The following is a 24,709-nucleotide window of genomic DNA, read 5'->3' as shown; positions in this document are numbered from 1 at the left end:
ACAATGGGCTGCGGGCATTCTCAACAATTAGTTGCGCAAGAAATTAAAGAAAATTTGGCAAAGAGAGAGGAAGAATAACTGAGAGACAAAGGCGAGGGAAGAGACAGTCTTTCATTTGGCGTTCTGGGATCTGGACCTGGCAGCATGTCCTTAGAAATACTGAAGGACAGGCCGAAATCCCCTCTGACTGTAGGCTCTTCCTCAAGTCCCTGCTTAAGGAGCATAACCAGCAGCCCCTCAGTGCCAGATCTTTTTTAAATGATTCGGAACATGTTGGGAGGGGGAAGGAGGGGCAGGGAAGGAGAGTGGTGGTTATTAAGTAGTCTCACAACATCACATTGTCACATCTCCACTCACATTGTCTGTATCTTTAAGACTTGATTAGCTGTAAAGATTCGCATTCTAATCTGTATTCTGTAACTTGAGTTTGTGTCTCTGAACGCCTTGTTTATGAGCAGATATCCATTCCATCTGACGAAGGAGCAGCGCTCCGAAAGCTAATGGCATTTGCTACCAAATAAACCTGTTGGACTTTAACCTGGTGTTGTGAATCTACTTCCTGTACCTACCCCAGTCCAATGCCGGCAACTCCACATTATGTTTTGAAAGTGTTGTGTGAAAGTCGATTGGATAAACGCGATGGCACTGGTAGGACCGAGGACAAAATCTCACGGCACACCAGTGTGTTTGAAATCCACTGGTCTAAATTATATGCTTATATCTCCAGAGCAGGACTTGCACCCACTACCTTCTGGCTCAAGGCACTATCACTGAGAAAACAGGACCTGGCTGGAGGAGATGCTTTTGCCCATCCACAGTGTCCATTCTATCGAAGTTGATTTATGCCAGGAGTTTTGCCAGAATTCTTCTGGAGCTGGCTTTAAGGACACTAGTGTTTGTTCCACGGTCCTCCCATTGAATCCAGAGAATGCAGGTGGAATTTCTCTCTCACTCTTATGTGCCAGATACACCAGGACTCACAGCAGTACAGGAGACAACTGGTCCCTACACTAGGATTTTTGATGGTCTTTGTTGTCAAACACTCCAGAGCAGCTCTGAGGCATTTTCTTTGTCCTTCCTTGGAAACCTCAGCAGGTACTTCTCTCAAAAGGCCGTTACAGACAAGGAAGGCCAACTCAACCAAAAGGAAAACACTTTAAAGAGATGATGAAGCTCTTCTTGAAGTGTGGCAGCATTGGCATTAATGACTGCGAGGAGCTTGCCACCAACAGTGAAAAAAAAAATAGCAACAACTCATCCATCAAGCTGCATCATGTTTCAAGTCTAAACGCAAATAATGAGGCAGAACAGCGGAAGAAAAGGAAGCAAATCCAGCATTCTGGATCCCATTTTATAATGGGACATCTTGCCCCTTGTGCCAAAGATGTGCAGTTCAAGAATCGACCTATTCGTTGACATGAAGACCCATGCAGGAGCTTGCAACCCTGGGAAGACAACACTCCTTGAATGGAGGGAAAGCCAACGGGGACCACTAAGCCTTCGCTGACACCTTTGTGCCCTTGGTCATTTATTCTGGGCTTGTGCCAGGGAAAGATCCTCTGGGCTGTTGATCTCAGAAATGTTGGGAAATTCTGAAGCAGAAGATTTGTACGAGTAAAAAAATGCTGCAGTTAAAAATTCAGGACATCTCTCAAGCAAGTAATAAAAATAAATGCTAAAAAATCTTAATGAGCTACAACAACACGCTGAGATAAAATTACTGCGGTGATATCTCCCTTACAGCACAGCACTGCTAATCACAACTCACTTTACAACATTTCAATGTCAAGACAATATGCCTCGGGAAAATAATGTCGTGAGTTGAAGTACTGCATATGCACCTAGTGAAGTGTACTCAACATTTCACTAATGAACAGAAAAAAATGATTAATGACTAATTAATGCATTCAATGGCATTTAAAAACGAGGCCCCACTGCCAGAACTTCAAGTTGCATTGCAACCAACAATTCAAATCAGATAGGAATACAACTTGTATTTATTTAGCACCTTTAATGAGGTGAAACATCTGCAGACATTTTTTTTATTCAATCATGGAACATGGGTGCCACTGGCTGGCCAACATTTATTGCTCCTCCCTAGTTGTCCTTGAACAGGTGGAGGTGAGCTGCCTTCCTGAAACACTGCAGTCCATGTGCCTCACAATGGTTGACTCACAATTAGAGAGGGAATTCCAGGATTTTGACCCGGTGACTGCGATGGAACGGCGATATAAATTGCAAGTCAGCTGAATGGCTTGGAGGGGAACAGGTGGTGATGTTCTCATGTATCTGTTTCTCCTTGTTCTTCTAGATGGAAGTGGTCGTGGGTTTGGAAGGTGCTGTCTAAGGAATCACGGGAACATAAATCAGACAATAATTGACACCGTGACAAAGGAGGAAATATTCGGACAGCTGACCAATTAGAGATGTTGGGCAAGATTTTCCGACTACGCTTTCCCCAAGGTTGCAAAGTCCTGCCTGAGGTCAATGGGCAGGACTTTGCATGGTCCGTGTCCGCCCGCTACAATTCCCATGGCGGGCAGGATGGTAAAATTCTACTTGTAGTTTTTAAAGGTCCACCACAAAAGGAGAAGAGGTGGAGAGGCAATGAGATTTGAGGAAGGAATTCCAGCTCTTAGGAAAGAGCTGAAGGCGTGGTGGCCGATGGCAGAGAGGAGGTGCTGGCTACAGGATAGGTTAGAGTTGGAGGAACGTGGAGTCCTTGGAGCATTACGGGGCTGGAGGAGGCTGCAGTGATCATAAGGAGAAAGACCGTAAAGGGATGAGATTTGAATATCAAGGCATTGGTGGACCAGTGGTCAATGTTGGTTGGTGGGCCTGAGATTGATGGGTGAATGCTACTTGCTGGTGCGAGTCAGAATATAGGTAGCAGAGTTTTGGATGAGTTCAGGGTGGAAAGTCAGAGGTCATTTAAGAAGGGACGGCAACAATCAATTATAATTGTAGGTCAGCAAGCATGGGCTAAATTAATTCTAAATGTATCACCTGGCAACCCATTTAAATAGACAGTCAAAATTCTATTACAAAATATTTATACTAAATTATTTATTCAAAAAGCGATAAAGGGTGCTAGAGTAACTGAAGCTCTACTTTATTGTCCACAGTTTCTCCTCTAGATGCTTACCTCTCTCCAACCCATTGGTTTTTGATGCACTTGTCAGGACCTCTAAGCTGCAGCAAATTCAATTATATAATCAGCTGGGTGTTCATAGTTTCACAGTCCTGCGCACATGGCACATCCTCGGCACTGAATACTCACTGTGCCTTGCATTTTAACAGCATTTGGTTTGATGCCATCTGCCTGAGAACAGCTGTACAATGTCTCCATTTAAAACATCTAATTAGTTCTTTATGATTTCTTTTCTGGTTTAAGAAGGTTTAATTTTTGATTGCAATAATCCGTTTAGTCATGGGACTTCGCTTTTAGATTCAGTGCATAACTCCTGGACTTTAAAAATTCTAAGGGGAAAAAAAAGTTTTCTTTTTTAAAAAAAAAAATAACCCTTAATTGATCAAATCCAGAAACGAAAAGTAGTTTAAAAAGGGAATTTTTAAATGAATGCTGAATCAAATTTCAGGCAGCAGTCTATTTTTGAGTAAACATCTACTTGAAACCTGTTAAATGTTCAAGTAATTTAGTCCACAGATTCACGAATGCAGCAGTAATTACCGAGCTAGCTGCTGAATAAAGTAAGGATGGTTTTTGTTCACATGGTTTTGTTCACACTGTTTAAAGAGCCAGGACTTCATAAGTGAAGGTTTTTTTGAAACAAAATGTATAAGAGAATGCCAATTTATAATTACCATTGCTGTAGCTACACCTCCAGCCAAGAGGCAGAATGCTAATCCAGCACATTTTTATAGTCATTGTTGCAACTGTTAGTTACGAATATTTTAATTTGAAGGCAATTGTACACATCCTCGTTTATATTCCAATTTGTTAAAGGATGCAGGCAAATATTAGCAGTGTGATGCCAAGTGCCATTATTCCCCTTCTGGATGCATGACTGGAAAGGGAAATAAAAGGGCAAGCTTTAATATTCCTTAAGGCCATTATATACCATCAGCCAATATGTTAGTAGAGCCCACATACTCTGAATCTATAATATGATTGCACTCCTATTTGCCCATTAAATATAATTCCTTCTGGTATGAACTAACAACTTGCACTTATATAGCTCCGAAAGACATGCATTTTATATGGTGCTTCTCATGACCATAGCGACACAGTGGTTAGCACTGCTGCCACACAGCGCCAGGGACCCAGGTTCAATTCCGGCCTCAGGTGATGGTCTGTGTGGAGTTTGCACGTTCTTCCTGTGTCTGCATGGGTTTCCTCCCGCAATCCAAAGATGTGCAGGTTAGGTGGATTGGCCATACAAAATTGTCCTTTCGTATCAGGGGGATTAGCAGGGTAAATACATGAGGTTCCAGGGATAGAGCCTGGGTGGGAATGCTGTCAGTGGGCCGAATGGCCTCTTTCTGCACTGTAGGGATTCTGTGATTCTAAAAGGTTTCAAAGTGCTTTACAACCAATGAAGTTTTTGAAGCGTAGTCACTGTTGCGATTTGGGCAACATGGGAGCCAAGTTGCACACAGCAAACACTCACAAACAGCAATGTGATAATGACCAGATTAACTGTTTTTGTGATACTAATTAAAAGATAAATATTGACCAGGCCACAGGGATAACTCCCATGCCCTTCTCTGAAAATGTGCTTTGGAATCTTTTCAACCCATCCAAGCAGGCAGACATTTTAACACTTCAACCAAAAGATGATGTAGAGGGAGGTCCCAAAGTGCTTCACAGGAACACAATCAGAACAAGAAAGTGGCAATGAGCAAAAGGGGGGAGGAAATTAGAATCATAGAATCCTATAGTGCAGAAGGAGGCCATTTGGCCCATTGAGTCTGCACTGACCACAATAGGACTGGTGACCAAAAACTTGGTCAAAATTAAACATTCTTTCATCTGCAAATGCAGGAGGTGGAGGGTTGTGGAGAAACACAAGAGCCTTGAGTCATTTACCCCTCTTCCAATACCCAGCTGAGATCCTGAGTTCACCATTGATAACAAAGAAACATCCTATCAAAGCACATTTCTTGCCCGTACAGTGGTCGACACCAACCTCTTTAGATATTATGATCACGTCTCCTTTTTAGGGCTTATATAAAAAAAGGAACTCAAATTACAGGACAGAGTATATGGACAAAACTGGCATAGCTTCAAGCTTACAAAAGAAAGAGAACCATAAAAAATATTTTGATGCCTGACAAGCCCCAATTAGTAGGTTAAAAATATTACCCAGATTCAACAAGTGCTATAAAATCAAACTCAAGTGATCATGGACAGACTGATCTAATTAAAGGGTTGTATGTGAGAAGCAGTGATAAAGCCACATTGTTAGCTTTGCTGTAATTTTTGTTAGACATGTTTAGCAGCCTTGAACCTTCTATAGAAAGGAACAACGGGAAAAAAAGTGTAACACTGTGTAAACAAAATAAAAATAAAAATTTTAATGAGGGTTAACAGCTGCATTCAGTACACGCAAAGATGTATTTAGTCAGTTTGGCTCCCTTGGTGGTTAGCCATGAGCTCTGGAGCTCAGTGCAAATACTTTTTTTCTAATGAATTTTAGTGACTGGATAATTGAGAGAGCTGTGCTGCAGCACAGTGACCTCATGCCCAGTTGTTTAATCTGGCTTTAGGTAAAACAAGGTACTTTGCCCAGACCACTAACTGATCAAGTTCGCCCCTCAGTCAAACATTAATTTCAGGAAGTGAGACCTTTTCCACATTACACAGGAGAAGCCGAGTTTGATCACACTATACAAGGAATTGAAAAATTGTCTGTCGTGGAAAACCTAGAAAACAAAATCTAAAATAGCGACAGAGGCATAGAATCGGTCTGTAATTATTCAGCATCACGAACTGTAGAACCAGAGAATTGGAACGGGGAATTAATTATGTTCTGTTGAGATATTTCAAATTGGACAGCAGAGTCTGCAAGCACTTCCGCTTTTAAGATTGGAGCTCCTGAGAAAAAGACACCAAGGTGAAGATTCTGAAGGCTGAGTGTTGGCCACCCAAATTTTATTTGATGCAGCATGGTGCTGGTGAACGCGGAATCTGTTTGGGAGGCCAAAAGGTAAAAGAGACTTGATGATTCTTGGAATGTCCCATATGGTTCTGGGGAACGTTGAGATTACCTCCTTTATATTGTCAAATGCACCTGCTTCATCATCAATCTAAAAGTGCCCATGGCAACCATTCATCATTCAACAATATAGTGACAGTATCTATTAATGATGCCCTTAAGCACAGGATGGAAGAGAGTCTAGTGATGATGACTTTAAAGCGAACAATGGTGCAAAAGGTGGAGGTGGGTGGAGGGGGGGGGGGGGGCGGGGGGGCGGGGGGGAATACAAATTGCAATTGGGAGAATGTTTCACAACAGTAAAAATGCAAACACAATCTTCCTGCTATATTCCAATAAGATGGGGCTTAGATATCTTGCATTTCATTTCTACCAATGCAACTCCATCCTGCCACAGGGAGGCACTCAAGAACTACAGAGAGAACAATAGATGGATGTCACTGATATTCTCTGCCCTCGCTGTATGTCCCGTGTTGCACAGTTTATTCCGAATTCATAATATTAAAAAGGAAGTATCATGCTAATTCCTAGTAATGTAAACTATTGCATGTCACTTCAAACATCTACATTAAGGATTCTTAGAAAGAAAACATGACAAAATTCAAGTACAGTCCCATTCATCTTCTTTTGGCTTTGCCCATTTTGTTTCAGGTCACCACAATGCTGGTGGATCAACTCTTTTCCAAGTCCTCTGTCAGTCACCCATTCTTCTTCCAATTTCACTGCCTTTAAGTTCCTCATCACCACACCTTTGCATCTGATCTCAGGCTTTCCTCTTTCCTTTCTTCCGAGCAGTTCCACCTCCATCACCTGCCTCATCACATTGCATGTCTCTCTCCACAACAGATGACCCTTTCATTTCAATCTCTTCTCGGCTGCTTTCTTCAATGCTCCCAGAACCTTTACTGAACCTATGATGTGCAGATTGCTGCTTTTGTCCTTTCTCTTTGTTCCACACGTCCATCTCATTAGTACCTAGCCATTGTTCTCTTCTTGATGTTGTCCTCAGTGTACTCCTCAATGATATCATGATAAGACAGGGGCAAAATCTGAACAGTTTCCGTCTTGGTTTTCGCGTATGCATCCTCAGCATCTCAAGGTCATCAAATCAGATGTCCTCCTGGAGTGCATTAATTCCATCAACATATACTCGTTGCTAAGCCAACAACATCTGCACCGGGTTGGCCATATTTTAATGGGTGGACGGCAGCTATTATTATGATCCTCCTCAGGATCCATAAAGCTTAAAAAAAATTACCTCACGATCCCTACATTAAGAAATAACCAAACAACATTTCACTTTTTGTTAAAGTTGCACTTCAACATGAATCAGAATCAATATAAATTAACAGGCAAATCAGGGTCGGTACAAAATACAAATTACACATGAAATAGCAGATACAAAGATACATCTCCTGAATCTTTTAGGCAGTCCACTGTCAGCCACACAATTGTTTCATGATCCGATCGTTCTTGGATAGATTTCCAGTCCCTTTCCTTCAAGGGTAGATTCAGAAAGAATGTTTCCAATGGTGGGGTAGTCTAGAACTAGGGGTCATAGTTTGAGGATAAGGGATAAACCTTTTAGAACTGAGGTGAGGAGAAATTCTTCATCTAGAGGGTGGTGAATGTGTGAAATCCACTATCACAGAATGTAGTTGAGACCAAAACCTTGTCTGATTTCAAGAAGAAATTAGATATAGCTCTAGGGGCTCAAGGGATATGGGAGGACGGGGAGAAATCAGCATATTGAACTCAATGATCAGCCATGATCAAAATGAATGGCAGAGCAGGCTCAAAGGGCCGAATGGCCTATTCCTGCTTCTAGTTTCTATGTTTCAAAGACTTACACGACTCAGCACAGGCAGCTGCTTCTGCATAAACAGGATTCCACTATGGAATTTTCTACACAATGGTACAATTCATTCTCGAATCTCGACTTTGCTCACCTCTTGTTGATCATGGTAACATGGATCTACTGGGACCACCAATCTCTGCACAGTTTGGCAATTCTAGGCATCCAATCATTTGGAAATGAAAGAAACAACAGCAGCAGCCCTAAGTGTGCTTTCTGACGACTCAGCAATTCAACTTGCTGATCATCATCTTTCCCCAGCTCCTCCCCTTTCTCTGCTTGGATATGTTAGAGGCATCTGTACTTTGACACAGGCCATTAAAGCAGTGCCTGGAAAAGCTCCAGAGATTTCTTTTGTAGATTTTATCATAGATTTAACTATTAACAACCATTAGGGGCATAACGTTACCTCTGTTGCAGCATCACCAGTACTGGTCCGAGAACTGCATGTGCACCTCCTCCCAGCTCATCAACAAAACAAATGGTGAAAAAGTCAACACTCAGGAAATTTTGACAATACTCTGCTCGGTTAAGTTTGGTCAGCAGGTACGAATGGTGAGTAGCAACAAGTGTGACCCCAATGAGTCAAAGGATTTGACAATGTTGTTCTCAAAGATCAACACAAAATCATCAACTTAGTCAAGAACTTAGTTGAGTCATATGGTAACATTGGGCGGAATTTTTCATAAAATATTCTAGGTGTCGAATGGGCAGAAAAAAAGAGTAGGTTTTCTGGCCTGTTTTTCGAGCAAGGTAAGGACCGTGATTTTTCAGCACTCTGGAATCAGGAGCCATCATGCGATTCTCACCAGGAAGGGTGGGTGGAGCCTAACCTCACTGGTGAAGCCAGCTGCTGAGCTCTTGGGGCGCCATTGTGCAAATGCCCCGATTTCCCAGGATACCAAGAAATATTCTGTCACACCCACCCCCACACATCGGGACTGACCGCCAATCGCTCCATATGGTGGTGTCCCCTCTGCCGATCACCACCCCTGCAGAGTACCCCCCCATCCCCCCCGATCGCCGTCCCTGCATAATTCCCCCCACCCCTCGATTTCCACCCCACCGAACAATCCCCCCTCTCTGCAGAGTTCCCCCACCTCCACCCTTTCTCAAGCCCCCTTGGCACTGCTCCTGGCACTGCCAGGGTGCCTAGTGTGCAGTTCCAGGGTGCCTGGTAAGCAGTGCCAGGGTACCCGGATGAGGATTTAATGCAACCAGAAATGCAACAAGCTGAAGACAAGCAAAACTGTGAAATACCACTTCCTTAACAGTCAACAAAAAAATGACTGTCAAAAGCTTTTCAACATATTGCAGAAACAATAAAACTCTTCCCCAACGAAAATCCACATGGAGAACGCGGTTTCCAATTGAATAGGGCAATCAATTATGACATTAATTGTTACAATGAGTTTTTCTAAGAAGGTAATTGCGATTTTCTTTTGCAGATAGAACATAACTGGGCATTTTTCCACTTTGGTGGGTAGGTGCCAGTGTTGTAACTGTCCTGGGACAGCTTGGCTAGGAGCATGGCTTGTTCTGGAACACAAGTCTTCAGTACCACAGTGCCTCATGAATGCCCAGACTTTTGAGTTGCTAGATCTGTAATGAATCTATCCCATTAAAAATGGTGATAATGCCACACAACACAATAGAGGGTATCCTCAATGTGATAACTGGACTTCATCTCCACAAGGACTGAGCAGTGGTCACTCATACCAACAATGTCACAGACAGACACATCTGCAACAGGTAGATCGGGCAGGCTAAGGTCTGGTAGGTTTTTCCCTCATTGGATCCCTCATCACCTGTCCTTGGTCCAGTCTGCCAAATAAGCCTATCATGATTCAGCCAGATCAATCAGTATTGGTGCTACCTGAACCACTCTTGGTGATGGACACTGAAGTCCCCCACCTAGAATACATTCTGTGCCCCAGTCACCCTCAGTGTTTCCTCCAATTGGTGTTCAACATGGAGTAGTACTATTATTAGCTAAGGAAGTGCTGATGATTCAGAAGGTTTCTTCACCTATGGATGTCATGAGACTTCATGGGGTCCAGAGTCAATGTTGAGGACTCCCAGGGCCAACTCCCTCCTGACTGTTTATCACTGTGCCATCACCTCTAGTAGGTACGCCCTTCTGGTGTGACAGAATGTACCCAGGCATGGTGATGACGGTATCTGAGACATCGACTGTAAGGCATGATTCAGCGCGTCTGATGATGTCAGGCTGTTGCTTGATTAGTCTGTATACCAGCTCTCCAAATTTTGGCACCAGCCCCAAGTCGTTAGCAAGGAGGACATTTTGCAGGGTCAACAGGCTGGTGAATGGATTGGATTGATGGTGGTTTTATTCCAGTTTGATTTTTCTGTAGAGCTTTGGCGCAACTGAGTGGTCATTAATAACAGTCAATCACATTGCTGTGGGTCTGGAGACACATGCAAGCCAGACCAGGTGAGGATGGCATTAAAGGACATTTGTTAACCAGATGGGTTTATACAAGAAACGATGATAGTTTTCACAGTCATCAACACTGATCGTAGCTTTTCAATTCCAGATTTTCAGCAGTTTAATTTATTAATTAATTGAAATTACATTCTGCCAGCTGTCCGAGTGAGATTTGATACTGTATCCCCACAGCATTAATCTGGATCCCGGGATTACTAGTCCAGTGGCATTACCACCATGCACCATCTCCACTTTTCAGTCACCTATACCTTGTTTTAAAGAACAAAATCTGCACAGCAATCTACATTGACTGGATATAATACATTCAGTTTAAACTTGATCTCAGTATGTTTCTCGAAGGATCTTTGGCAATTAACTAATTAGTTCTCAGATATCAATGCATTTTTGTTTTAAAGACTAAAGCAGAAAATTCTATTCATCCTCTGGTGAAACCCTTGTGGACACTATTTTGTACCTGGATCTTTATTAAAGTAATGCAATGTCCTGTTCCTTTTTTGGAAAAAAGTCACAATTTGGTTTCTGTTATTTTTATCTTTTAGCTCCCAGTAGTGAATATAGAGATCATAAATTTACACTAAAGCTTTGGCTAACATCAAATTCTCGTCATCTTAAATCAGCTGAAGCTCTTGTTCTTGTCTTATAGGAAAAGGCAATGCCAGAACATCTTCCTCAGCTTCTTGATCACTAGGAGTTTGAAGAGGATGGGATCCCATTCTTAAGGGAATAAATAGAATGGTTGACTCAGAATCATAGAAACCCTACAGTGCAGAAGGAGGCCATTTGGCCCATCGAGTTTGCACCGACCACAATCCCACCCAGGCCCTACCCCCATATCTCTACATATTTACCCGCTAATCCCTCTAACCTACACATCTCAGGACACTAAGGGGCAATTTTAGCATGGCCAATCAACCTAACCCGCACATCTTTGGACTGTGGGAGGAAACCAGAGTACCCGGAGGAAACCCACGCAGACACGAGGAGAATGTGCAAACTCCACACAGACAGTGACCCAAGCCGGGAATCGAACCCAGGTCCCTGGAGCTGTGAAGCAGCAGTGCTAACCACTGTGCTACCGTGCCACCCTGCTAACCACTGTGCTATCATGCCGCCCTTAATAGAGCTTTAAAATTTTGAAGGGACTTGATAGGATAGATGTAGACAGAAAGTTTGCACATGCGAGGAGTCCAAACAAGGAGCCATGAATACACGATGGCTGCTAATAAACACAAAGGAATTAAGAGAAATTCTTTACCCAGAGGTGTTCAGAACACGGAACTTGCTATTATATTGAGCAGTTGAGGAAAATGGCAAAGATGTACTGAATGGAAAGCTAGCAAAGTACATGAGGGAGCAAGGAATAGGTTGTTATGGTGAAAGGGTTGATGAAGGTGGGTGAAGGTTTGTGTGGAGCATAAACACTAGCATAGACCACTTGAACAGAACTGCCCTTTTCTGTCCTGTAACAACATTGAATTACATAGTATTTAATGTTTCTTTGCACATTATTCTCTTGCTGTTAATAGTCCCACTCATCACCTGGTTGGACAACCAGCGAGTCCTTTTGCTTCTTCCTTGCTAGAATGAAAGTTGACCATCAGTGAAGCAAAGTCAAATAGATATACCTGGAAATAAGAATGTTTCTAAAAAAAAGTGTCGGGATACTAACAGCAATATATCATAATAAACCACCTCCACCCAGGTCAATCATACAATCTCAGAGAGCAATGCGGCACTGATCTTGCTCATGGAAGCGTTCAAGGGGAACCAAGGGATTTACTTTTTCTCTAGCCTGTGATGCAACTTGTTGTTTCACATTGGATTGTCCTGTCTTCATTACAGTTGTAATCTGCTCATTCCTACCATGGCCACATAATTGAAAGCTAGAGCCTTGCTTGATCCAAAAATAGTTTGTGCACAAATCACTACTTTCGGTCACGTGACCATCCAATGCAGAGTAACATCACAGTGCAGTTTGTTAACGGAATGGGCGGCACGGTAGCAGAGTGGTTAGCACTGCTGCTTCACAGCTCCAGGGACCTAGGTTCGATTCCCAGCTCGGGTCACTGTCTGTGTGGAGTTTGCACATTCTCCTCGTGTCTGCGTGGGTTTCCTCCAGGTGCTCTGGTTTCCTCCCACAGTCCAAAGATGTGCGGGTTAGGTTGATTGGCCATGCTAAAATTGCCCCTTAGTGTCCTGAGATGAGTAGGTTAGAGGGATTAGCGAGTAAAATATGTAGGGATATGGGGTAGGGCCTGGGTGGGATTGTGGTCGGTGCAGACTTGATGGGCCGAATGGCCTTTTTCGGCACTGTAGGGTTCTATGAATCTATGAATTCTATGAATCCAAGCAGGGTGGTGAAGTCAAAACCAAGACACAGAGCTTTTCTTTCCCCAGAGAGTTTATTGACTTTGGATGTTGGAGCAGTGATATGAGAATGAACAGTGTCCCAGCTGTCCCCTATTTATACTCTTTTGTGTGCAACATGAAACCAAAGGTTGAATTAACAAATTAAATGAAGTGATAGCCCCTTAAAGAGCCATTGAAACAGAAATAAAAACTCCAAAAGGAAACTTATCTAAATAAGTTAAAATGTCATTTTTGGGGCTAATGATGCACGCCAGCCCACCAGTTGCAGAAGGCCTCATGTGTGCCAATGGACACCTGGCTGCAAATGTGGCCCCAGAAGAGAGGCAGACAGTCAGGCTGGACAATCCGCTTGACCACTCACTGCCTGGACCTGTTAATGGCCATCTTAGCCATGCCCAGGAGCTGGCTTAAAAATAAGTCATTTATGGGATGTAGGTGTCACTGGAAGGACCAGCATTTGTAGCCCATCCCTAATTGCCCTTGATTTTCACAGTAACTTCATTTATTAGTCACAAGCCTTCTCTTGACCAATAAATAAACTTTACTTACTTAACTAAGTGGCTTGCTATGCCGTTTCAGAGGACACTAAGGGACAATTTAGTATGTCCAATCCAACTAACCTACACATCTTTGGACTGTGGGAGGAAACAGAAGCATCCAGAGGAAACCCGCGCAGACATGGGGAGTCACCCAAGGCTGGAATTTAACCCAGGTAAAGACGGCAGATGTCCTTCTCTAAAGGACATTAGTGATTCAGATGAGTTTTTACAATAATTAACAGTGCTTTCAGGTTATCAGTAGACTTTTAGTTCCAGATTTTTATCGGATTCAAATTTCACCATCTGCCAAACCAGAACATTACCCCTGGTCTCTGGATCACTAGTCCAGTGACAAGACCACCATGTCACCATTTCCCCCAACATGCTCTTGTGAAATAAAAGGGCATCTTCGACAGTGCTGCACTTTTTCAATACTGCACTGCGTCAGCATTAACTTTTGCAAGTAAGTCCTGGAATGAAACTCAAACCCACAACTTTGACAAAGGGTCATCTGGACTTGAAACGTCAGCTCTTTTCTCTCCTTCCAGATGCTGCCAGACCTGCTGAGATTATCCAGCATTTTCTCTTTTGGTTTCAAACCCACAATTTCCTGATTCAGAAGCAGAAGTGTTACCAACTGAGTCACAGCAGAAATGTAGTCCCCTATTTATATGCTCTCTTAATAATAAACAATGATTAGTAAATTAAAATGAATAAAATAGATGACAGCCCTTGGTGGGGCACTGCAACAAAAAACTAAACCTCAAAAGGAAACTTTTAAATTAAATCAAAATGGGGTTCCCGGGGATGATTATGTCCTCCAGCCCCTGCCGGTTGCAGACAGTCCCCTATTTATACTCTTTTGACAAATCAAATTTCAATAAACGAAACAAAAAAATGACAAGTGGAGGTGGGCAGCCCTTGGTGGGGCAATTTTTCTCATGATCAGAGTATTTAACTAAACAATGCCCTACCTACACTAGTAATCTTAACAATATCAATAAAATCTTAACACAATTGTCCCTGATTCAGATTTAGTTCAGATTTTTAAACCATTTTAAATTTTGCTCAGATGTTTTTATCGTAATTTTAAGCCCCACACTTTGCAAAATAGCCCTGAACATCAAGCACTCCTACCAATGAGCATGCAACAGGGCATGTTTCACATGACTGACCCTTCCATATCAACAGGTACTGGTATAATTTCCAAACTAAGCCCACCATTTGCCTGTACATTTTGGCTGCCGCAATGAACTGAGCGCAGTACTTTGATCTTTTCTTGTTCTCTTGGTCCCTCATCAACCATTGCGACCAATTATCCACACTTTACCCGAGGAGACGCCAGCCATGACGGAACACACTTTAGCAGGAGATGGTGTCGAAGTCTCTGGAAGCAGATTCCTTCCATTAGTCCTGGACGTAGACACTTAATTCTCACCTGTTTCGGCTCTTTTTAAAATTTTCAATAGATGTGTTCCATTGCTCAGAGGCTTCTCCCACCTGCCGACCGCTATTTGTTGTAAAGTAACTGTACAAACCAATGTTGCCCTCGGATTGTTGGAAGCTATCCAATCGACTCCCAATGAAAAGCATGTTCATTGTTTGCGATTTCGCCGTTGCAAGGTTTTGCAGGAACAAATCCCTCATCAGCAGCAGGATTTTACTGTCCTGGATAGTGAAACAATGGGACGCAACAAACTGACCCACCCAAAACCTCTTGGAAATACACAATGGATGAAGTATTTCAAGATAAGGCTGCCCAGCTATTAGAGGAAGATTGGAAGTGACACAGGCAGTGTCCAGAGAGTCTTCAGCAGAGGAAAGAAGCAAAGGCTGCTGCTCTCTCCATCTCCGTTTTAGAATAAGCAGGTCGCCCGGTCTGAGAAGCCAACTCTACCAGAAACCTACCAGTGAACTGAAATCTTGTAATGATTGCAACATCTTCAACTGATCACATCCAAGAAAGCAGCTGACACAAAATTGGATGTAACTTTTAAAATCTACGCCTCAAGGACAATTAAAGGACTCTTAAATGTATACCATTTTGATTTTTAAAATTGAATTTGTATATATTTGTGAGTGTGTGTGTGTGTGTGTGTGTGTGTGTGTGTGTGTGTGTGTGTGTGTGTGTGTGTGTACGCGCACATGCACCCTAATGACTGCATGACAACAGAATGCTTGACATCACAATTTTTTCCCCCTTGGTTTACCGGTTAATAAATCTGCCTTGTTTGATTGGCACCTTATTACTTAGTTTTAATAATAAAATACATTATGATTTGGAAAAGGCATATCTTCGTAAAAAAGAAACTTAGACCTTTGTTGTCTCTTATTGAGGAGGTTGAACCGTGGGGAGCCAGTTCATCCCTTCTCACCTGGGCCTAACATTCAATGGATATCTAGCCAGTTTAGGCCTTGCCTTCTGGAACCGCCCTCCTACTCTCCCCAACTAAGTCACTGTAGCTTCAGTGACAAGAAAACATGCGGCTGCTGTTGTGTGTGCATAAATTTGTCTTTCCCAGTTATTTTGCTCAGTCAAGCTTCATTCAATTGCTCATCATCATGTTTCTTCAATTTTGTGCTTCTAATTTCAAGTAGCTAGTTAGCTCTCTCCGAGAAATTACAATCTATAATCCTTTTGCCAAATTATAATACACATGGTTGCTTTAGATGCCTTCAGTAAAAAACATTCTCTTGGCATCAGTATTACAAAACTTAATGGGCCTCACTTGGAGCAGCATAGTCTTAGATCTGTAACTGTCAAATCATAGAACACAACTAAAACTATTTTAATTGTACTTCTGAATATCACCACATGATAATAAACCACATTTACCCATTTTTAATTATCCAGCCATTATTTATCTATGCATCAATAGTAACATAAATCCCCAAGTCTTCAACAGCCCTACTTAAAATCTGTATAGCTAGGTGCAATACAGCTCTAATTTTTCACCCACTTCCAAATCTATAATCGTCAGAATTGATTTTGACATCCTCTTATGGCAAATTAACCTCATCCTATTGTTCCAACAGTTATTTTCCATTCACTTTTCACTGCATTTTTTTAATATCACATTTTTTAACAAAAGACCAGAAAGGTTTTTTATCTACTGTTGACAACATTTTGCAGAAATTTTGAAGTGTTGTGTGGTGTGAAAATTAAAACCCTCAGCACGGGAAATGGTGTGAACAATGGGTTCCATTGAAGGAGACATTTTCTGCTTCTCAAGTACATGCTGAAAGATGCAACACAGCAAAGCAGAAGTGATAATCGAAGGATATCCCTAATACTGCCAAATATCTTCTTTCTGCATCCGAGCATGGAATACAGAATCTGTGACTGGAATAATTTTCTTTTTAAAAAAAAAAGTATGAATAACAGTAAATAAATCTGACTCGGATTTAATTGATATGGAAGGTCTTGGGTCTAATATCTCCAAGCATTTACTCTGAGCAGCAGTATTCCAGAGTTCAGCTCTGCATTGATAGAATCCCAAGTTCAATTTCAAAAAATCTTCAATCTACATTTTATTTCTACTTCAAGTTTTTGCAACGTTTTAACTACTTTTCTTTCTACTCTTTTCTCCACGTTCCTTGACGTCAGTTCTTTTTGTTAATCTCTTTCAATAAGAGTTACTTAGAGCTTTAAATACTTTCTACTGACACTATCTCGGCACCCTGTTCTAGTAGGTGCACTTCACCACATCTTTAGGTCAGTGTTCCACCTCTCCCATCCCTTCATTCCCACTTCCCATTAAGCAGTAGACCCTTCAGCCACCTCACCCTGCTCCAGAATTTACAACCATCAAAGGGTTTCTAGAAATTAAAGGTTAACCCCCAGGACTCCTGCTCTTGTATCAGTTATAAAATTATTAGGAGGTGGGATGGTTGAAGGAAGTTCACGTGATGAAATGGTAGCACTGCTGCCTCACAGCGCCAGGGACCTGGGTTCAATTCCAGCCTCGGGTCACCGTCTGTGTGGAGTTTGCACATTCTCCCTGTGTCTGCGTAAACTTTAAACTTTTAAACAAACTCTTTTAGCTCTCGAGTTTGCTGTGGTTTTATTATTGGAGAATTGGATCATACCAACACTGAGGTTGGGGGCGGGGGGCGCTCCGGTTTCTTCCCACAGTCCAAAGATGTGCAGGTTAGGTTGATTGGCCATGCTAAATTGCCCCTTAGTGTCAGGGGAATTAGTAGGATAAATGCGTGGGATTACGGGGATGGGGCCTGGGTAAGTTGTTGGTACAGGCTCGATGAGCCGTATGGCCTCCTTCAGCACTGTAGGGAAACTTCAAGGGACCCTGAGTTGATTTTTCCACCTTCCTCACTGGTGTTGCAATCCTGAGCCTGGCTCTTTCTTGCTTTCTCAAGAGCCATCTTTTCAATCCAACTTCTTCCTAAACCAGTTGCCTATCCAGTCCCTCATCTAAGCCTATTCACTTTATTTAACCCCTCCAGTTCCAATCCCAGCAAAGTACCCTAATTTATACTATAAGGCCAAATATTTATGCATGCCCTTGTTGATGCTTCCACTTATTTTTTTTATTCGATCATGGGATGTGGACATTGCTGGCTAGGCCAGCATTTGCTGCCCATCACGAGCTGTCCTTGCGATATGCAATAATTCAAAACAATATTTACGTTTAATGGAGAGATTTTAGGTGAGCAAAATGCCCCTCACGTAGCAATGATGATCTGGAATGTATTGTCTAAGGGGCTGGTGGAAGCAGGTCAATAACATTCAGAAGGGAACTGGATGAATACTGGAGGGGAAACATTTGCAGGTCAGGACTATGGAGCCCAAAGTGGGACTAAATGATAGCACTTTCAATGGGCTGAACAGCTGCATCATTTGATGATTCTATTATATCTTACGGTTTTCCTGGCTCAGTATCCTTTAAAATGGGAAGTAATTTGTTAGCCAAGCAACTGAAGGCATAACAAAGCAAGATAGAGGAGAAGAAAAAAAAAGGATAAAGAATACTACATTCATTGTGGTTGGTGTGCTGGGTACGGATTCTCTGTATTCCTTCAAGATGGAGTTGGCCTGGCTTTTGAATGGGACAGAGGTCGCATCATACAAAAAGTAACTGACTTTACAGGAATGGCCACATGACCTCCTGGACTGGTTTCCATCACTTGAAAAGAGGGGACAAGAATTGTCCACAATTGTTCCCTCATTGGTCCTGGGGGGTTTTCTCTTATTTTGTCTTCAAGATTACCGGCTGTAAGGGGTTGGGCGAGGGGCTGGGGTCTTTGTCATGGTGCTCTAGTGTGGGAGCAGACTGGATCCACCTGCTGACTTTACCTCCCAGTCAATTCAGTCCCTTCGAGGTTTAGAATTTCCTTGAAATGAATTATACCACTGTTACCACTTTATAAACAAGAACTGCACTTGCCAGTTTGACACATGAACACAAAATGAGCCAGAGCAAGCTCAACAGCGTAAAAATGTCTTTCCATTCAGGGTGCCAACTATTCTCAATTGCAGCGTCATCACTTTGTACATACTAATCTCACAAGGTAAAACATACCTGCAACCAGAGGGATTAAAGTCACCATATCAGCACATGCTCTGCTTTTTGTTAACATACTTAAGGACTATCGATTGCTCCACTTGGAGATAAGTCAACCTCACCTGTTGCTTTCCCAGTCTTCGCTTTCTTTATCTTTCTCGACAGCAGAAGCCTGGGTCACAGGGCCTTGGTGTTTCTTCACGATCCGCATACCGCCTGCTTTAACTGGAGAGAGACAGCGAGAATAAGAGCAAGGAAAGAAAAAGAGGAGGGTGGGCAAAGAATTAATCCAGGGACTAATTTAATGAACCTTTGCTGCACTGTCTCCATGGCAAGCATATCCTTTAAAGCTGCACACAGTATTCCAGGTGCAATTCTTTATTCTTGTACTCCAATCTCCATACCACAAACATGCCATTTGCTTTGTGATTGCTCACTATACCTGCATGCAAACTTTGTGTTCCTTGCACCAATGCACCCAAGTCTCTCTGAACATCAACATTTATAAGTTTCACCCCTTTCAAAAAAGATGCTGCCTTTCTTCTTTTACGGCCAAAGTGAAAACCTCACATGTCCCCACATTATACTCCATTTGCCACTCAGTTAATCTGTTTATATCTCTTTGCAGGCTCTCTGCCTTCTCTCCATAGCTTACGCTTCCACCTAGCTCTGTATCATCAGAAAACTATTCTCTGTCCCTTTGTGCAATTCATTACCTGTTAAATAGATTGTAAATAGCAGAGGTTCCAGCACTGATCCTAGTGATGCTCCACTCATCACAGCCTCCCAAATGGGAAATGCACCATTTATGCCTACTTTATGCTTCCTGTTCATTCACCAATGCTCTTCTCATGCTAATATATTACTCCCAACTCCTAAAACCCTCATCTTGCCTGTTATTCTTTGTATGGCATCTTATTGAATGCCATTTGGAAATGCAAGTATATATCTACCAATTCCCCTTTATTTACACAACTAGTTAATCCTCAATAATCCTCAGTAACTTGTAAAACACAATTTTCTTTTCGTAACACAATACTGACTTAAGTGCTTTGTGAAAGACTTGTTCAATAATAAATTCAAGCATGTTCATGATGACTTATGTCAGGCTAACCGGCCTGTAGCTCCCGGCTTTTTCACTCACTCCTTTCTTAAATAGCAGAGTTACATTTCTTAACCTCTGGACCCATTCCAGAATCTAGGAGCATTGGAAAATCATAGCCACCGTCTCCCAGTTATCTCTTTTAGAACCCTAGGACATAGGCTAGAGGTCCTGGGATTTGTCGGATTTTAGTTCCTTGTCTTTTCCCTCTTAACTTTTGTTTCAGTTTTTAGCACCTTGCTTACCCTCTATGTCTGGTATTCAGTTTGTTCCTTCTACAATTAAGATGGACATAAAATAATTGTTCAATGTCTCTGCCATTGTCTCATTCCCCATTAACAATTTCTCCCATTATTTTTTGCAACATGACGAATCTCTTCTTTTAATCTAATATTTTCTTCAACTTCCTGAATAAGTCACAGCTGGATCTTTCCTGCTGAGTTTTTGTTTTTCAGTGGAATCGATTTGGATATTTTGAATTGTTTCTTTCAATGTTTCTCACTGTTTGCTTAATCTATTTGCCCGATGAACCTTCATTAGTTTGCTCCTTATACCTTTGTAATTGGCTTTAAGTTTAAAGATTCTTGCTTGTGACTGGGGTATGTCACTTTCAAACTTAACATGGAGTTCAATTGCATTACAATCACTGGTCCCCAGGTGATCTTTTACTATGAGATTACTCATTAACTCAGTGGATCTTTAACTATGAGATTACTCATTTACCCTACTTACTACATCATACAATACTAGATCGAATTCACTTTCTTCCTAGTTGGTTCCACAATGTCTTGCTCCAGAAACAATCCCAAAAACATTCGGCAAACTCATGTTTTAGACAACCATGTCATTACGAAGATGAAAATCTACAGAATTATTACAATAGGCGGAATCTCCGATATTTTTTTCAGAGTGGCGATTTCAATTAAAAACACCGGCATGTAGCTCTGCAGACGCTGAAAATCTGAAATCTCTCCACAGATGCTGCCAGACCTGCTGCGGACCTCCAGGGATAACGTGAGCAACTAAAGGCCAGTCAGTTTGAGTTCAGTGGTAGGGAAACATTTGGAAACTATGGTTCAGGACAAAATCAACAGTCAGTTAGACAGGGCAGGATAGGGAAAATCATGTTTAACTAAAGTGGAGGTTTTTTTTGGAGTTGGTAACTGAGATGGTTGATAAAGGCAATACTGTTGATGTGATGCATGTGAATTTTCAAAAGGTATTTGATACAGTCCCACACAACAAGCTTGTGAGCAAAATTCTAGCTCCTGGAATAAAAGGGAAAGTAGCCACTTGGCTGAGAAATTGGCTGAGTGACAGGAAACAGAGATTAGTGATATATCGCTGTTTTTCCAGATTGGAGGAAGGTTTGTAGTGGAGTTCCACGGAGGGCAGTGTTGGGATTATATGAATTTTCAGATGGTACAGCGATTGGAAGCACTGTCAACTGTGATGAGGGTGTCTTGAATTTTAAAGGACCTAGACATGCTAGTGGCAGATGAAGTTCAATGGCAAAGAAGTGCGAGGTGATTAATTTTGGCAGGAAGAACATGGAGAGACAGAGTAAAGGGAGAAACTCTTAAGGGACCTCGGTGTATTTGCACACAAGTAATTGAAGATGGCAGGGCATATTGAGAGAGCAGTTAATAAAGCACATAGTATCCTAAGCTTTATTAAAAGAGGCATTGAATACAAAAGTAAGGAGGTCATGTTGAACTTATATAGGGCACTAGTTAGGCCTCACCTGGAGTACTGTGTCCAGTTCTGGGCACCGTACTTGAGAGAGGATGTAAAGGCATTGGAGAAAGCACAGCGCAGATTCACAAGAATGATTCTGGGGATAAAGAACTATGAGGCTACATTGGAAAGGTTGGGTCTGTCTTCCTCGGAGAAAAGATGGTTAAAGGGAGACATGATAGAGATATTCAAGATTCTGAGGGGTATGTACAGGGTAAATAGTGAGAAACTGTTCCCTCTCAAGACAGCATCAAGATTCACAGGTTCAAAATAATGGGCAAAAGGAGCAGGACTTATGCGAGAAAAGTTCTTTTTTCATCCAGAGCGTGGTTAGAGTCTGGAATAAACTTCCTGAAAGGATGGTAAGGGCAGGTTCTATTGAGGTATGCAAAAGGGAACCGGATTGCTATCCATGTTCTTGCTAATGTGCAAGGTTAAGGGGAAAAGGCAGAGGAATTATATTAGGTAGGGTGTTCCTTCAATGAGCCAGTGCAAACACGATGGGCCGAATTGCCTTCTTCCGCATTGTAAAGATTCTGATATTTCCTGCATGGACCTTACTTACTGATGCACCGTAACTGGTGAACTTACTGTTCCTTCCTGTCCCATACCGCATGTGCTTACCCACATTGCTACACTATCCTGTTGCCTCCAACATTTCCTTTTGGATTTCTAAATCTCCCTTCACCCGATCCACCCCTCCCTTCCCCCCTCCGCAACCTGTTAGTTTAGAGTTCTAATTATACAGTTCATGACTATACTGGTCCCAGTGCAATTTAAGTGGAGCCCATCCCAAAGGAAACATCTCTCTCATTCCAGAATAATAGTATCAGTGCCCCATTATTCAAAATCCCTTCCTCTCAAACCACTCTGAGGTATTCCACCCTTGGAGCTACACTTTTATTTCTGATTTTCTTAACCGATGCCAATTGGCACGTGGCTCACCCAACAATCTGGAGATGTTTACCTTTGATATTCCGCATTTTAATTTGGACACAAACTCCTCAGACTCTCAGTAGAACATCATTCCTAGTTCTATCCATGCCATTGATTCCTATGCGGACCACGACAACTGGAACCTCCCCCTCCCAATCCAGAGGCAGTACGGTGGCACAATGGTTAGCACTGCTGCCTCACAGCGCCAGGGACCCAGGTTCAATTCCCAGCTTGGGTCACTGTCTGTGTGGAGTTTGTACATTCACCTCGTGTCTGCGTGGGTTTCCTCTGGGTGTTCTGGTTTCCTCCCACAGTTTGAAAGACGTGCTAGTTAGGTGCATTGACTCGAAGAGGCGCCGGACTGAGGCGACTAGAGGAATTTCAAAGTAACTTTATTGCAGTGTCAATGTAAGCCTTACTTGTGACTAATAAATAAAATTTAACTCTAAAGTTCATCTTTAACACTGGCACCAGGCAGGCAAGAGAACCTACAGAGTTTCTGGTCGTGGGCTGCAGCCTGCTTTGAGCTGTGTAAATGCAATTCCCTCTTTTTCTCTCCTTTCCTGGACATGGTTGTGAACTCAGGAGGAAAATCATTTTGTTTTAATTTTCATCCAACATTTTTTATTTATTTTTATGTTTGATATTAGGAGAGAAGCAAAAAATCTGTTTGACTGGGTGGGGTTGTTGCAGAAGGTCTTGTGATCAGAACTCCAAGAATATGTTCAGTCAGAACTGGCAACTCTACCATCTTTCACAGAGAGGAACTCAGGAGAGTTAAGACGCTTCAAACAAAAAAGAGGCAGGTTAGAGAGGGACAACAGTGCAAGGGTGTCCTGAGAGGTATGTAACACACCTTGTAACCAGATGGAAAGCAACACAGGCATAGAGGTCAGGTAGTGGCTGTGATTCTCAAACAAAGGAATGGTATTTGACATTGGGACAGACCAGGGAAGGAGGAGGGAACAGTGCAAAACAACATCGTGCCCTGTGATTTGTTATAGTTGGTTTTAAAACTGCCTGCGCAAAGTCTATTTTCCCACTTCAAAAGAATAAGTTATGATGGGTTTTTGATGACCGATAAACTAGTCATATAGACCTTAGCAAGATTAGTCCACATTAACCTTCAAGTGCGGCATTCTAATACAAATTTTAGGGGTCAAATGCGAATTAACCAGTAAATTCCTCTGCAATTCAACAGTTGCTTTCGAGCTGAATTCTCAATGATTCACGTGTCAAATGCAGTAACATTTGTGCTTTTCTCTTGAAAACAGCGATTAGGTTAAAAATAAACAAGTTAGAACCAGAGAGATTTTTGAACTACAAAATCTTCAAGGTCTTCCATTGTGCAAGTGAAGGATTTATTTCTCTGCTAATGGAATGCTTATTGAAATGTGCAACTGCCCATCCTATATACTGCTGCCTTTTACCAAGACAAATCACATTCTAATCTTGCCTGCCAGATGAATGTCACTTGTGTGCTGAACATTAAAACGGCTTTTAAACCAGCCAATTATGTAATCATTCCTCAGTCACCCTTGGAGACTGTCAAGGCGGCATACATAAGAAACACTTCTGTCTATGTACAGATTAAAATAGAATTCCACATAACATTTACACATAACCTAGGTCGGTTGATGAGTTAATATTGAATAGCAGTTCTATTTTATTGGGAATAGAGGTCAGAATATATGATGACTTATCATTTTCTTGCATTTTATAACAAAACCGACAAACAGCCAAAAACCCAAACAACTTTCAGTGTAAAATAAATGGAAGTCCACTTTTCTCTTGCAGATACTGACTGACCCATTCATTATCTGTCTTTCATAGAAATGTACAGCCCAGAAGGAGGCTATCTGATCATTCAGACTTGTGACTGCTCTTTGAAAGAGTCATGGTTAGTTCCGTATCTTGTCCGTAAACCATAAATTCCTCGTTCTGAAGTACCTGCCCGACACCCTTTCACAAGTTATATATGGAATCAGCTGTCATCACC

General features: G+C 42.0%; 1 protein-coding gene across 1 annotated transcript in view; it reads right to left on the bottom strand.

Annotated features, from left to right (window-relative positions):
• Nucleotides 1-24,709, bottom strand: part of dap (death-associated protein) — a 65,321-nt gene that overhangs the window by 35,589 nt on the left and 5,023 nt on the right. The window contains exon 2 of the mRNA XM_078229064.1: nucleotides 19,058-19,160. Within this exon, the coding sequence (XP_078085190.1) occupies nucleotides 19,058-19,160 (103 nt within the window). The remainder of the gene's footprint in view (nucleotides 1-19,057; nucleotides 19,161-24,709) is intronic.

The sequence above is a fragment of the Mustelus asterias genome, chromosome 2 (assembly GCF_964213995.1).
Source record: "Mustelus asterias chromosome 2, sMusAst1.hap1.1, whole genome shotgun sequence".
NCBI classification, from domain to species: domain Eukaryota; kingdom Metazoa; phylum Chordata; class Chondrichthyes; order Carcharhiniformes; family Triakidae; genus Mustelus; species Mustelus asterias.
The sequence above is the reverse complement of the archived record's forward strand: the minus strand, read 5'-3'. Positions and strand labels throughout refer to the sequence as shown.